The following is a 16,612-nucleotide window of genomic DNA, read 5'->3' as shown; positions in this document are numbered from 1 at the left end:
TTCTGGTGCCATCTCTGCCTCTATCTTACAGCCAAAATCCCTACTTTCCTTTTTTCCCCATCCTGTCCCATCTTCAAGCTCTCTCTACATCCTTTCTTCAATTTCCTCTCTCTCTCTCTCTCGTTGTCAGTATATCTCCAAACAAACATAACACAACAACAGTCTGCAGTCTTACAGCACTGACTGAACATCTTCAAGCACCCCCCCCCCATAACTCTCTCTACTTAAACTCACACCCCCCCTCTCCATGCACCAAACATACACCATCATGCATCTTTCTATGCAGCCCTACCCCCTCACACACACACACACACACACACACACACACCCCTAATCCATCTCTCGTCCAGCCATCTACCCATCTAGATCCATTTTTCCATCTCAATCCCAGCGTTGCCCTCTCTCTCTCTGTCTATCTCTTTCAGTCTCTCTCTTTCAGTCTCTCTCTCTCTTTCAGTCTCTTCTCCTTCTCAGCCCACTGATCTCTCCTCCCACTCAACCTCAAATACTCATCTACTCTCCTCTGCTCTCTTCTCTACATAACATAACACCCCCCCATCTCTCTCTCTCTCTCCCTCTCTCTAATGCTCCATATCAGTGTCTATGTCGGCAAATCCCTACCTCTCTCTTTTTCTCTCTCCTTCTCTCCACATAACAAACCCCCATCTCTCTCCGTCTCTCCCTCCCTCTCACTCCTATCTCATTCTCTCTCCCTCCATCCATCATCTCCTTGGCCTGCGTAGCGTGGTGGTGCTGGGCACTGTGCTGCGGTGTGTTCTGTGATTTAGGGCCCACTGCTGAGCTCCATGGCCCCAGGCCTCCACAGCCTCCCCGCGCCCAAATAAGCACAACAGCCTCGGGATATGGAGAACAGGTGGTTCTGTACCACGGTCCACTTCACAGACAGCGTGTGTGTGTGTGTGTGTGTGAGGCCACAAACCAGGCCTCATGTCCAGCAGGCATTCTCAACAGGCCACACACCTGATTTCACTCTCTCCCATAGACTCAACACACACACACACACACACACACACACACACACAATATCTCACACTGTCCTACATGGCCCTTGTTTCTGGAAGTGTTTTTGTTGGAGGGGGCGTGAGAGCATCCTTCATAGCGAGGCAGATTGCATGACCTGCAATTTACACCCCTGGTCTAAGGTCATGTTCCCTCAACACACACAGGAAACAAGGCTATTACCTCAGAGGTATTTCACATGTGAAGCATCCTCTTAGTGCCAACATAAATACTTCACATGAACAGCCATTGTAGTAACAGCAGGAAGGGCCATTAATAACTGGAAAGTGTGAAAAGGCCACATTCATGTTCAGGATGGATTTGTAGAGTAGAGTACAGTAGGTTTGTAAAGACACACACACACACACACACACACACACACACACACACACACACACGGGTATCACGGGTTTACCACAGAGCCACCTACATGCAGCTTCAAAGGGACATGTATGATCATAAGGCAAACATGACAAGAGCACCTGCAACGGAGGGAAGATCTATACACACATACCACAACCCTCGCCAAACACACACAACATCAAAGCCAATGACACACACAGTCACAAATGAAACCTTACGAAGAGCGGCACACACACACACCTCACAAAGCAAACAAAATCAGCACTTTCTCTCGCTCCCTCTTACACACACACACACGCAAACTCTCTCTTCACACAAACACACACACACACACACACACACACACGTGTTATGTTCTCAGCGGCGCTCTCACGCCAGTGGCAGTGTTCTCCTGTGAGGGCCGGCTGCCTCTAATAGCTCTGCTTGTCGGCCATTAATAACCCATGAGTTGGTCTCCTCACACCACCACCCCACACACACACACACACACACACACACACACACACCTCACCGCACCGAGCCTCTCTCTCTCACTCTCAGCCCACTGCTGCCACCTCCTCCTACTCCTCCGCCTCCTCCTCCTTCATCCATGACAAGATGGAGGTGGAGGTGAGGTGGATGGCCAGCAGTCTCCTCCACCACTCTCTCATTCTCTTTGTTCTCCCTCTTGTTTCCTCTCTCTCTCTCATTTGCTCATTCTCTTTTCTCTGTACCTCACTCTTGTTCTCTCTCTCTCTCTCTCTCTCTCTCTCTCTCTCTCTCTCTCTCTCTCTCTCTCTCTCTCTCTCTCTCTCTCTCTCTCTCTCTCTCTCTCTCTCTCTCTCTCTCTCTCTCTCTCTCTCTCTCTCTCTCTCTCTCTCTCTCTCTCTCTCTCTCTCTCTCTCTCTCTCATATATACATCTTTCTCTCTCTGTCCATCTTTCTGTGTCCCTCCTTCTCTCACCAAACCCCCCAGGTTTGGCTTTTAAAAGGAGTGGTGTGTGTGTGTGGAGGGGTGTGTGTGTGTGTGTGTGTGTGTGTGTGTGTGTGTGTGTGAGGGGTGGGTGTAGTAATCCATCACATTTTCATTAAAAATGTGACATTATCATCAGATTTCTCACACCGGGTCTCTTAAGCCAAGGTGGACATTGGGATTGGGACTGGTCTTGACAGATCTCCACTCAATTCAGTGGCAGAAGTGGAAGTGGAAGTAGTAGCAGCAGCAGTAGAAGTAGCAGTAGTAGTAACAGTAGTAGTTGTAGTAGTAGTAGTAGTAGCAGTAGTAACAGTAGTAGTAGTAGTAGCAGTAGTAGTAGTAGTAGCAGGAGCAGTAGTAGTAACAGTAGTAGCAGTAGTAACAGTAGTAGTAGTAGTAGCAGTAGTAGTAGTAGTAGCAGGAGCAGTAGTAGTAACAGTAGTAGTAGTAGTAGCAGCAGTACTAGTAGTAGCAGCAGCAGTAGTAGTAGTAGCAGTAGTAGTAACAGTAGTAGTTGTAGTAGTAGTAGTAACAGTAGTAGCAGTAGTAACAGTAGTAGTAGTAGTAGCAGTAGTAGTAGTAGTAGCAGGAGCAGTAGTAGTAGCAGCAGCAGTAGTAGTAGTAGCAGTAGTAGTAACAGTAGTAGTTGTAGTAGTAGTAGTAACAGTAGTAGCAGTAGTAACAGTAGTAGTAGTAGTAGCAGTAGTAGTAACAGTAGTAGTTGTAGCAGTAGTAGTAGCAGCAGCAGCAGTAGTAGTAGTAGTAGCAGCAGCAGTAGTAGCAGTAGCAGCAGCAGTAGTAGTAGTAACAGTAGTAGCAGTAGTAACAGTAGTAGTAGTAGTAGCAGTAGTAGTAACAGTAGTAGTTGTAGCAGTAGTAGTAGCAGCAGCAGCAGTAGTAGTAGTAGCAGCAGCAGTAGTAGCAGTAGCAGCAGCAGTAGTAGTAGTAACAGTAGTTGTAGCAGCAGCAGTAGCAGTAGCAGTAGTAACAGTAGTAGTAGTAGCAGTAGTAGTAACAGTAGTAGTAGTACCAGTAGTAGTAGTAGTAACAGTAGTAGCAGTAGTGGTAACAGTAGTAGTAGTAGTAGTAGCAGTAGTAGTAGTAACAGTAGTAGCAGCAGCAGCAGTAGCAGCAGCAGTAGTAGTACTAGTAGCAGCAGTAGCAGCAGCAGAGCAGTGGCAGTCTAAAGTGGACCAAGCCTGATGATTACATTTTGAAAGAATACACAGGAAATTCCCTCTTAGTTCAGTGTCAGGACAAATGACAGCCTCTATAAGCAGACCCCTAGGATTTAAACAGACGCCATGAACGTGCTGCGTGTGTCTTTGTAGTCGACGGCTTCTTTGTGTCTTTCTCACCCCGTCGCCGTCGGTTACTGATGGCATCACCTCCACCACTGAAACTCATCAAGACAAATCTCAGGGATTCATCCTTTTTTCCCCCCAAACTGACAGAGAACAAGAGAGGCCATTGGCAAGGCATGGAAATTAGCATACTTCACCCGCTATCATTTAGCCGCTTCACTCAATAGTGGCAAGACCAGTGCTGGGGGGTTGGATAGAAGTAGCTAATGACGGATGTTGCTTCAGTGGCGGTGTAGGTGTTAAAGGCACACCATTGATCCCACCTCTCTAATTTACTCATTCATTTAATCCGGGATCAATATTAATCTCTGTGTTCCACTGGCTGGTTTTACAGTGGGCGAAAAACAGAGAGAGGGAGAGAGAGAAAGGGAAAGAACGGGCAGAACAAATGAAAAAAGAAAAGAAAAAAAATAACTGAAAAAGAAAAATCCACATTGCCCCAAACCTACACACCCCTCTGTTTCTGCTGTTCCACACACACACACACACACACACACACACACACACACACACACACACACACACACACACACACACACACACACACACACACACACACACCACAACAACAAACACACAAAAAACTCCACCCAACCCCTGCCAAAAAAGAAAACCCTTCTGCCAAAACACCCCCCCCCCCCCCCCCCCCAGCCTCTACCCTCCCTTTATTTCATCCTTCTCTCCCTCTCTAGCTTTCCTTCATCCCTCTCTCCCTCTCTAGCTTTCCTTCATCCCTCTCTCCCTCTCTAGCTTTCCCTCTCCTTTCACCACTTTCTCCTCAAACAACCTCCAGGCCCCTGTCTCCACTCAGTCCGCCCGACAAGCCCCCCGACCACAAATCACAAGCAGGCCTCCGTTCATCACCGCGTCGGCCCATGTTTCACTGCTCCTGCCTCGGAACATGAGAGATGGAGAGAGAGAGGGGGAAGGGGGGAGGGAGAGAGAGAGAAAGGGAGAGATGAGGGGGAGGGAGGGGGAGAGATAGCGGGAGAGTGAGAGAGAGAGAGAGAGGGCGAAAGAAAGAAAGAAAGAAAGAGGTAGAGAGAGACAGCCGCCTTCCCCTCTAATACCTGCCCCCACTCCACCAGACCCTGTCCCATCAGGAGCTGGGCGTCCTCCATTACATATGTGCCAGGAGCATGTTAACGGCTGGTGATTTATGATCCCTGTGGGCCACCGTACGCTTGACCCCACCTGGGGCTCCAGGAGCAGCACCACCACCACAAGCAGCAGCAGCAGCAGCCGGCTCAGCACAGCTGCACAGGCCACAGACAGCACGCAGTGGGAGGGGGTACACTGTGTGTGTGTGTGTGTGTGTGTGTGTGTGTGTGTGTGTGTGTGTGTGTGTGTGTGTGTGTGTGTGTGTGCGTGTGTGCGTGTGTGCGTGTGTGCGTGTGTGCGTGTGTGCGTGTGCCTGTGCCTGTGCGTGTCACACTCACACTCACACACATCACAACGGAATGTTTTTCAAACCCATGTTTTTTTTCTTTGCATTTTGCATTTCAAAGTTTCCCAACCACACATCATCATTTTGAGAACCTCATCAAAATCCACACAGAAACGCAAAAGCGAGTGAAAACGCTGCTGCTAGCTAGGTCGTTTTAAGTTCACATATCTTGCATAACCTCTGCTGCAAGTTATAGCCTAAAACTAAACAAGATTATTATCAAAGCAATGGCACATTAGCAGACCACTGCAAATCGTGGTTTGGGCAAACAGGTTGCTAGCATTCAGCATCACTATCAAACAAACCCACAAAAGGCTTTGGCCGCTGATGTTTTCGGTAGATTATGTCCTCCTCGAAGAAATGGAACAAATTGCCTGATAGCCATGATGTGTCTGACACTCAAAAAAAGATTTTCTATTCATTGCCACTGCGGACATGGTGGAGGCTTTGGAGGGCGGGCCAGCTTCAGAGGGAATGAAACGTGATTGGATAAAGCAACGTAACGGTTTTCAAAAGTCTTCACTCTGGAACCCAATTTCAAAAGTATGCCTTTTCATGCCCCGAAAACGCTGTCGTCATGTGGACGCAAGGCCGAAATGCAACAAAACCTCTCAGCTTTCGCAAAAACAGGGCAGGGCCTAAGTAATTGTGTGCTTGTGTCTGCGTAAATTTTTGTGCAAGTCTAAGTAATTGTCTCCCTGTGTGTGTGTGTGTGTGTGTGTGTGTGTGTGTGTGTTTCATTATGTACATGGTGGAAATCAATGTGTACATGTGTGCATCTGTTTGCTTATTTACAAAAGAAAGATCGTTTCTGTATGTCGGTTTGAGTATAGGTGTGTGTGTGTGTCGGTTTGAGTATAGGTGTGTGTGTGTGTATGTCGGTTTGAGTATAGGTGTGTGTGTGTGTATGTCGGTTTGAGTATAGGTGCGTGTGTGTGTGTGTGTGTGTGTGTGTGTGTATGTCGGTTTGAGTATGCTACGTGTGTGTGTCGGTTTGAGTATAGGTGCCTGCGTGTGTGCGTGTTTGTGAGAGATATTGTGTGTGTACATATAAACTCATGGAGATGAGTCATAAAGCAAGCAGAGTACTCTGAGCGCACTTTGCCGGAGGCACCGATTCTCCCTCTCAGCCCCCATCAACCCCCCCATCCATCCATCTCTCATCTCCGTATCTCCACACAGCTCCATCCCGCCTGAACCACTGAATAATTTAGCACATGGGGTACAGCTGACACCCCCCCTACCCCACCCCACCCAACCCAACTGTCCATTATTCCGATGGACATATTTAAAAATTTAGTGTTTATGGCCAGTTTGCTCGCCCGGTCACTAACGAGTGCCCCCAACCCCCATCATCCCCAGCATCATCCTGGGCCCCACTTGGCGAGGGGTGTCTGGTCCCTAAAGTGTCTGGTCTGGGCTGAACACAAACACCTGCTACCCCTGCTCTCTCTTTTGTGCTCCGCTCCTCTTCCCTCCCGTTCCTTTCATTCATCCTCTGTCTCTCTTGTCTGTGCCCACAACCCAGAGAGGTAGGGAGAGGGAGAGAGGGAGAGAGCCCTCCTTGGAGATTTGCCCATCGCCGTCCATTACGGATTGTACGTGCTGGGTGTTAGAACAAACACAGACAAATGAACAGATAGACTGGCAGACAGACAGACACTCAGACAGCGAGACAGACAGGCACACAGACACAGAGACGGACAGACACACACACAGATAGCGAGAAACATATAAACATGCGGGTGGAGTGGAATAGAAAAACAGAGCTTGCGCCCTTCAAACAAAACATAGTACATACACAAATCTAATTGGAAATTCATAATCTCACTAAACACAGTGAGAAAGTGAGAAAACACAAACATAATCAGAGGACTGGAGCACAAAACCCACACACACTCACTTACTCATCCAAGCACATCAACAGAACTTCTGTGAGTCACAACCGTAAAACTTCTGTAATTACAAATTCTGCCAACACACTTGAATGGCTTGTGTGAATGACAGCTTTTAGAGGGCCGCTCCAAGTGGAAAAAAAAACAAAACGAGGAAAAAAGTCAAGCCGTCTTTCTCTCCGCATGTTTGCCCGTTTAGCCACAGATTGGAAAGGAAACTAATTAACTATTAATTAGTGTCTTCAAACAGGCTTTTTTGCTGTCTGTTTGATTGTCAGTCATTCGTGCATTAAGACTGAAACGTCATCTCAAAAAAAGGAAGAAAAAAAACAACAGACACACAAAGTGCCACTCTACACAGCCTCCACCCCCAACAACCAGCTAACACAAACACACACACACACACACACACCCCTCCCATCTCCAATCCCTTTCTTTTGTTCTAGAGAAGAGCAGAAATCAGATAGCAGCAATCTGACTGGATTTAATTAAGCCCTGCTAGAGCAGGATGGCTGATTGACTGCTGTTCTTCTCTCCTTTTCACTCAGCTCTGCCTCGCCTCCTCTCCTCTCTCCTCTCCTCTCTCCTCTCCTCTCTCCTCTCCTCTCTCCTCTCTCCTCCTCTCCTCCTCTCCTCCTCTCCTCTCTCCTCTCTCCTCTCTCCTCTCTCCTCTCTCCTCTCTCCTCTCCTCTTCACTCAGCTCTGCCTCCTCTCCTCTCCTCTCCTCTCCTGTTCGCTCAGGCGAGGCGGGTTTCTACCTTAACAGCCACATGAGCCGGGGCTTCCCACATTGGTGTGACCTCCACCCAACCCTCCCACTCCCACTCCCACTCCCACCTTCTCTTGGGTTCGGCTTCCGACGCCAGATATGTGTTCCTGTGGCTCAAGGGGGATTACAGCAAGATGCTCACCAAGGTCATGGGCTTCAATACCCAGTGCACACACACCTACTGATCAAAACACATGCCTGTACAATACTGCACTGTTCAGTGTTAAGTGCCTACTAAAACACTTAAGGCACATGTAGGACGTAGCCCTGTCTAAAAGGGCTCACTTAAGAGCCCACGGCCAGGCTGCCAGAGACAGACTCCTTCTACAGCAGTACAGTAAGTGATGAGGGAGGACTAGAGCATCTGACGTGAGACACTGACTGTGGGCTCCACATATGCTGGATCTGAAAAAATGCTAAATATGCACAACAAACATAAGGCTGTACCACAGAGCGCGGGTCAAACTATCAGGTAATGACAGGCTAGATTCAAACGTTTTGTGATCTTTATGTTCGTGTGTGGGGGTGTGTGTGTGTGTGTGGGGGGGGAGGGGGGGTGTTTGCAGAGGGGTGTGTGTTTGAGGTGTGTGAAAGGAGACGAGCAGGCTACATTAGGGGGGTGTGTACTCAGCTGTTCGATGGGCAGCCTTTCTAGTGTAGCGACGCCCTGACAAATGCGCATACCAGGCGTTCTCCGGAAAGACCATCCTCAGGCAGGCATTTGACTTGACCAGCACTCTAGGAGTCAAATGGAGAGGGACTACCATTGCCACCAGATGCCAGTTAAGAATCCTGTGTCCAATAACTCATCACATGAACGCGTCAGCTGTACACATGAGGAAAACCATCTGAGTGCCCCAATGCCAATCATTCTCATTAGCGCCCAGTGCTGATAGCAGTGCGTCACAGGACATTTTTTAATGTTTTTTTTACTGTAAGGAGCCTGAAGGTTTTTTTGGCTCCAGCTAATGCTTCTCTCTGACCTTCCACTGCCGCAGGCAACAAGCCAAAGCCTTAGTCGGAGCGTGGCTAGGGGAAGTTCCCCAAGATGCCCACAGGCTAGGTGAAATGGCAGTTATCTATAGAAAAACCAGTAGCTGGGCTTTTAACTAGTTAAGACCTAATCAGAGAGTGAGCAGGCCCTCAGGCAGACACACAAGAAAAACAGACATGGAGACACACACACACGCACACACACACACACACATACACACACACAAACCTGATGTTGTTACTTCAAACAAGCGGACAACTGCCATTTCACAAAAGCCGGTGTGCACACAAACAGACACGCACAAAGAGATCAACGGTCATGCATTGTGACGGCCTGCGATTCAAAGGGTGACATCTCTGTTCAAAGGAACATTCCGCCTGACCTCCTCCTCCTCCTCCTACTCCTACTCGAAATGAAATGACCTCACCGACTGGCTTAGTCATAAACAAATCAAGTGGGCTGCAAAGCGAGCCTCGCCGGCAGGCTACATCTAAGAGCGCTAGGCCTGACATGGACAACAGGGGGAGAAACGGGGGCATGTTCTAATCAAGTAGCTAATAAGGCAATACGTTTCCTCCAGCACCCCGAGGCAAAGGTCTTGCAACATTACCCCACGCTGATGACCGCGCGTACACACCAGGTGATGGCCTAACGATGGGTTTTCCCTCCTCTTCTCAGATTCTGCAGTGATGGAGGAAGATACCGGTTTGAACTGGTATGGGAGCGCAATGGACTGAATCAGTGTGTGTCGGCGGTACGGGAGGAGTCCTTCCCTACGGAATGATAAAGCCCAGCAGCAGATGACTCAGGAAGAGTAAGGGAGAGGGGAGGGTGGGGTGCAGTTCAGTGTGATAATGAAACAGGAAACATTTCCTTTTCAAACAATATCCCAGAAGAAGGTCTGACCTTTAATTTACCCAAAAACAAAACACACACACACACACACACACAAGCACGGTGTATAGAAACATTCCTGGAGGTTATCATATTGATCTGGTCTACTAACTGACTATGCCAAAAGTTTGTTATCATTTTGTTTTTTTCACTCCTTCCAAGTGCGTTTGAGCCACTCACGAGCTAAACAAAGACAGTAAGATACCCCCTCAGCATCCGTCTAGCCAAGTGCAAAACTGCCCCTTACGGAGAAGGGTAAACACAGGCAAAAACACACAGCCCTTATGGAAAACTTAAAAATAAATAAACTCGATCACACACACACACACACATATAAAAGACTTGGCACGCACAAGCACATACACAAAATGCCTGTGCAAACAAAACATTAAACACACATTATCAAGAACAGGATACACACACGTGAAGGTCTACAGCTACACCCATTTAAATCTCAACCACACACACACACACACACAGCCTACATGGACACACACACACACACACACACACACACAGCATACACTGTCTTGAAGAAGCCCACAAGGCATAAACCACATATAAACTGCACATGCAATCATTGTGCTTCTCTTGCAGAATGCACTGAATGCAAACAGATGCACTTCAGCAGATAGAACAAATAGCCTTTTTATTCCCAAACTCAAATGGTAATGGGAAATGGACACACACAAACACACACAAAAACACACACACACACACATCAGAAGAATGTCATGAATGCGTGCAGATATACACAGGCTGACATGACAGATAGTGTGTGTGTGTATGACGCTGTCTGGAGTCCTGTGGGCTCAGTCTAAATATGTCTGCACGGGGCCAAGGCTAAGGTTGTCTGGAAGTCAAACAGCTGAGAATCCACAGACACACACACAAGCACACACGACACTCTTGTAACGTTTGCCTAATGTTCTGGCAATTATGAAAAGGCATAAACAAAACTAAAATAAAAAAAATGTACAGGTCCCTCACAAACAGGCAGGCAAGAGATTATTTTCACTCACTGGTCCAAAGCAATGGTTTGATGGGTGAGAGATGGAGAGACACAGAGAGAGAGAGAGAAGGTAAAAAGGAGGGAGAGAGAGTGTGTGCGTACATGTGTGTGTGTGTGTATATGTGTGTGTGCCTGCGTGTGTGAAAGAACATGAGAGAGACCCAGAGAGAGCACCTAACACAGTGCTGGCATTCCACACGCCGTTGTGCAGAAATTCGACTAATCTGCAAAAAAATACCCTCTGGACAGAACTGTCTGCCTGTGTTGTGTGTTCACAGCTCAGCATGATCCGGGAATGACTATGAACTAACGGCTAACGGCACACACACACACACACACACACACACAACACAGCGTGATGCAGGAACAGCAATAAACAAACTGCTAAACTTAGTTTGCTCCCTCACACACACACACACACACACCTCAGCATGATTCATTTTCCAACAGAACTCCTAGACACAAGCACATCCCTCATACAGTACGTGTTGGTGAGGAAGACCAGAGGTGTACTCCGATGAGCCTAGAACAACATAGAACACACAAACCAAGTAGCCTACACACCAACACACATCAGTAGACACACTAACACCGGTCCGAACGAACAGGCTAACGACCTGAAAACAAATTAGGTAAAGAATTACTAGTCCCCAATTGGTCTGAGACTGTCCGCTAAGCATATGCAAACTGCCGGCCCATTGCCGTTTGATGACCCAATTCACGCTCCCCTAAAAAAGAAAGATCATCCTTGGCTGCCACCCCCCCCCCTCCCCACCCCCGCCGGCCCAGCAAAGGATTATGGGATGGTGGAGGGCCTGAAGAGCACTGAAGAGCTACAGCCGTGCTAAATGAGGTGCTGGTGCTAATGCGAGAGAATGTCATTACAGCGCTCCACAGTCAGCCCTGATGGAGCTTCTCACAGGCAGCCTTCCTTTATTAAAACCAGCATGTGTGGGTGTGTGAGGGTGTGTGTGGGGGGGGGGGGGGTATCTTAAGCCAGGGATAAAGGTGCTTCAGTCAGTGGGAGAGACTAGGTGGGTAGGTGGCGGTGAGTATGTGGGTGTGTGTGTGTGAGTATGTGGGTGTGTGTGTGTGTGTGTGTGTGTCTGAGAGGGGGGGATATTAATAAAGGCTTCAGGCATTATACCCCTGGCATGAAATCATCTGTGCTTTGCGTCTCTCCTGTTCTCCGTCACTCTCACTCTGTCGCTCCCTCTCTCTCTCCCTCCATCTCCCACCCTCTCCGCTCCGTTTCTCTCAAACCAATCTCTTACGAGTACCTTTAAAAAAAAAAAAACTCATCTCCTTTGAGGCTTCTTCTTCATGGCTGTGGGCCTTTAAGCCATGTGCAAATGAGGCGAGCCTTTGTGCCCCGTCCCGCTGTTTACACAAGCAGATTTAGGCAACAGAGAGAGCATCAAGAGGAGGGGTGGGAGAGGGGAGGGAGAGAAGGGGAGAAAAGATACAAAAAAATAAATAAAATATTATTTTGCCACCAGCTGTGAACCAAGGATCTTGTCTGCCCTGTCATGTTGTTTTTGCCCTTCGTTTCTCCCTCTCTCCCTTAATATCATCTCACTACCTTGCCTATCAGACTACCTTGCCTAGTTGACACTTCATCCTCCAGAGCCAAGCCTGTGATCTTATGGTGCTCAGCTAGTTAATGTTCCTTCAGTGGCAGCTCCATAGGGGATAGCCTTGTAATTTGACTCACAACCTCACGGGTCTTTCTCCATTGTGGTGACTAGGGGCACATTTCCTGGAAATGTGCACTGTGCCTGCGTGTGTGTGTGTGCCTGTGTGTGTGTGTGTGTGTGTGTGTGTGCCTGTGTGTGTGTGTGTGTGTGATTAAAACCCTCCTGTGTCATCATGGCAATGCATTCTGTGTCTCTAATCCAGTTGACCACAACAGGCAAAGCCTTAGGCCGTGCAGGACCACAAATTAGCGTGTCTGTGATACTTAATGGTAGAGATTTCGTTTAAGAAAGGAAAGAAAAAGAAACAAAAAGAAAAAAAAACGCTGGCCTGAAAGAAGCTGTTGGGCTACAAAGAGCGGAGATGAAAGGGTAGGACGGGCAAACAGATGACAAATCCTGCGGACGCCATGAAAGCCAACCGTGGGCAAAGCTCCATTCTCACCCCAATCTGCCCCCCCCTTCCTAGCATAACTAACATGCCTCTTGTCCAGGAAAGAAGGCCCATCTGTTGTTTGTTTAGGGAGGAGAGAGGGAGAGGGAGAAAGGGAAGATGACTGTGTGTACATGTGTGATGAGTAAAATGATATGTAAATTCATAGGCAAAACCTGAAACCTGAATCTTTAACAGTCATAAAAGGGTTTTCTGCATGCAAGCGTATCTGTGTGTCAGTGTTATTTACAGATTGTGATAACTGGTGATTTAGAGCTTTACTGGGGATTTAATGTGACAGAGTGTGTGTGTGTGTGTGTGTGTGTGTGTGTGTGTGTGTGTGTGTGTGTGTGTGTGTTGATTAAAGACAATGGTATTGGGGCGTTTTGACACAGATCACCCAGTTTTTTACATAGATTGGGGGGCTTCGGTCAGCAGGGGGGTTAATCTGACAAAAGAAGCTCAGGGCTTCATGTTACATTAACCTACATCAGCACCAAAGCCCACTTACAGCACTGCCCTTCCCCTACCTAAAACACTCTCACACTCATAAACACGGATAAATGACCGACAGAGATCAATAACAGAAAAAAGGGGGGGGTGTGCTCAAATCTTTGACCCAAAAACAGCTGTTATGGGTAGACATCTGTTATGACACACCGGCACTGCCTTCTCTGCGCCAGTGCTGATTTAGCAACTAAGCAACGCACATCGTGGTAGGGGATACGGGCAGGTGACGTCATGCAGGTATACGGTTTCCAGGTGCGGAGATGTGACTCATTGCTCGTAAGGGTGACTGTTTTCTCTGTATCTGTCTGGAAATGTACATCAAATCACAGTTCTACGTGGAATGAATCATCAAGGGAATACAAATCCTAACGTCCCAAGCCTAATTACTGCGTGTTTCCAGCTGCATGGTTAGTTCGCCATGGTGGCGGTATCACGCCTGGCGAAAAAAGCTGACATATAGAGCAATGGGAAACTAAAAGGAGCTGAGGAGCCGTTTTTTAATTAGTCTGTCTGAATCTAGTACTTTGAAGAGAGCAATTTTGCTACTTTAAACCGTTCCCAAATCCACAAAGGCATTTTTATACGTTTATTCACGGAGATCACTGGTTCATGTCTGGAAAGTTCCATTTAAAAGACAAGATAGACTCCTTGTATGGTTTTATTTGCTTTTGTGTGGCATGTAGGTTGTTGCAAGTCCACCTCCCCTCAAAAAAAGCCACGTAATAGGGAGTCATCCGTTTATCATACTCAAGTAACACTACATGGTGATGAATAGCCAGTGTGTCACTTTGAAAGCCATTTCCAGCGCTGGAATAAAAGCATTGAGTATGACATCCTAATGGATAATAATTGGGACACACACCTAAAGATGTGTCTTTAGTATAGGCCATTAAGGAAACGGCTGTTGTCTAGTAACATTTACATTATGGTTAAGTTGACTATTGATTGAGTCGGCAAGGGATGATAGCACATCTAACCGACGTAAATGAGCTTTTGTAAAAAGTAGCCTACGATTACAATGGCATTGCGAAGCGACTGTACACATATAGGGTTAAACTCTGCAACCATTCCAGCTAACGCAAAGCAACCCCTACAAACACAAACCTTCGTGTATATTCAAAACATAACCTCTAAACAGCAACAAGTCCAAGTTAAAAGGAAGAGGGAATTCAGTCGCCCAACAGTCGTATATTTGCAAGAAATAATTTGGACTCCTGAGTACACACAATGACTGTGTAGCAGACTGCGAGAGCAAGACTTGAAAAATAAACTGGTGCGTAAAAATAAACATGCCTCTTACCTAAAAGCACACACGCTATCACAAGCGTTCGAAAGCCCATTCTGGTTCTCCTCTCTCCTTCGCAGATTGATAGTCTAACGAAAGTTGTATATCCGTCTTCGGCAGGCAGCAGTGAAACTTCCAAAAACTGAGCCTCGTCCAGTGGCTCCGAAGGGAGATTTAATTGGGACACACCTGTTTGGACCTCAGGTCGTATGCAATATGTAGACTAATTGTTCTCCAAACGACGGTGTATGCTCCAAAATATGGTCTCCAAAACAACAGAGAAAATCCGACCCTCGAATACGCTTCTGCTGCCTCAGGAGTCGTGATAGGAGGACAAGTCTAATCCAGCTACCAAGCTACAACACGTTCCCGGTGTCTTACGGTTATCAAAAATAATTCCCTTTATCCAAGAGTGTTGCAACCCACGGCGCAGGTTTCGTAATGTTCGTAGGATAGCGTCTGAGCCTACGCGGAGAGAAAATTAGCTCAGTTCAGAGAGTCCAGATAGCAGGCTTAAATCATGAGGCACGGAATCCGCTCTTGTAATCCAACACATTGATACAATCTCTATCCTGCATAGGAAGCCGCGACTTGCTCGGGGTGCTAAGGCTGCAGACAGCGAGAGCGACCACGGGCGATGCTTCTCACCGCTATCACCTTCAGAAATCTCTCCTCTGTCATATAAAAGATGATGCCCCCACAAAGAGAGCTAGACGGCCCAGCCCATTTTCACTTTCACGACCGCTCTTGCCACTTTGGGATGACAATTGAAGACAAACTCGATCATAAAACGCAATTCATGTGCGTTGGGATATTTCTTAAGAATCGTGCTTATGTTAAAGTGACGAAAAATGTTCAGCCCCTACGCGAAAGTCCACGGGCTGAGCTTCTGCAGATTCATCCGAATGATTTTCATGAACAACCACAGCAAAATCAAATCCAAGCGGCTGTAGGGTGCCGTCAGGGCATAGAGTGCGGGCTAATGGTCAGTGGCCGATGTTAGTCTGCCCCATGAAAAAAATAAAAAAAACTCCGGACAATGGGCGGTAACTTTCTTCTCCCACCGGCCACAATGCAAGCTTCTCACGCGGTAGACTGTGTCTGTTGTTTGTCAATAAAACATATATTACTGGGGAAAAAATGGAGACTCACAAATCTCTCCAGTGTCTCAGATGCGTTGCACAGTCTGGTTTGGTTCACCTTCGATTTATAACCTTGTAAAGCACCCTTCAAATAGCACGCTGTTGTCACACTTTGCCCCTGCGCTGCAGTAAGGTTATTGATAAATGCGTGCGCAGCAAATGCAAGGTAGTCTAAACACCCTCCGACGTGTCTGCTCAACACGTTTCCAAATCTCCAAACTTCTCTACGATTGAAGCCCCAAGGTGGTGGTGCCGACGGAATTCCCAAACAAATATTTCATTTCCTCGTTGGCTTGCAGGACGCTCGCCGTACTCCTTCAATTTCAAAAGTGAACCCACGTCGTTGTTTCTTCCCAGAGAACCGCCTACTAGGAGGTGACAAGACTGGTAACTCCTCCCGAATGCACAAATAAGGGTCTTCCCAAGCAAAGCAGGTGGAAGGCGTGGGTTACTTAAATATTCAGTGAGGGCTGTCCAAAAGTGCCCGTTAAACATTAACGTTGCCTCCAAGAACGGCCGTCTTCACATCTGTAAAATACTTACCTTAGTGAAATATATGCTTCTACATTTTACGAACAAACTAAATATCAAGCCAGAGGTCAACAGTAGCCGATAGTAGGCTCTTGAAACTATACATACAATCTCAGCTAAAAAGGAAGCTTTCACCACATCGGTAAACAAACGGATTATTCCATCAGAAAACAGGCGCACTAATGTCCTGATTTAACGGTTTTGTCACTGATATTGTGAGATAGGCTATGTAAGCCTGCATGTTATTGTTTGACAGAAAGATTAATGTAATACCATAGAAGGGCATTAAGGTTTGTCAGATCAA

The 16,612-nt window shown here is 47.2% G+C and overlaps 1 protein-coding gene across 1 annotated transcript in view; it reads right to left on the bottom strand.

Annotated features, from left to right (window-relative positions):
• The window catches only part of LOC105904639 (immunoglobulin superfamily member 3-like), a 155,649-nt gene extending 139,490 nt beyond the window's left edge, over positions 1 to 16,159 (bottom strand). Inside the window, 1 exon segment of the mRNA XM_031582787.2 lies at positions 14,651 to 16,159. Coding sequence (XP_031438647.1) covers positions 14,651 to 14,690 — 40 coding nt within the window. The 5' untranslated portion in view covers positions 14,691 to 16,159.
• Positions 16,160 to 16,612: the final 453 nt, after the last annotated feature.

This window comes from Clupea harengus, chromosome 2 (genome assembly GCF_900700415.2).
Source record: "Clupea harengus chromosome 2, Ch_v2.0.2, whole genome shotgun sequence".
Taxonomy (NCBI): domain Eukaryota; kingdom Metazoa; phylum Chordata; class Actinopteri; order Clupeiformes; family Clupeidae; genus Clupea; species Clupea harengus.
The sequence above is the reverse complement of the archived record's forward strand: the minus strand, read 5'-3'. Positions and strand labels throughout refer to the sequence as shown.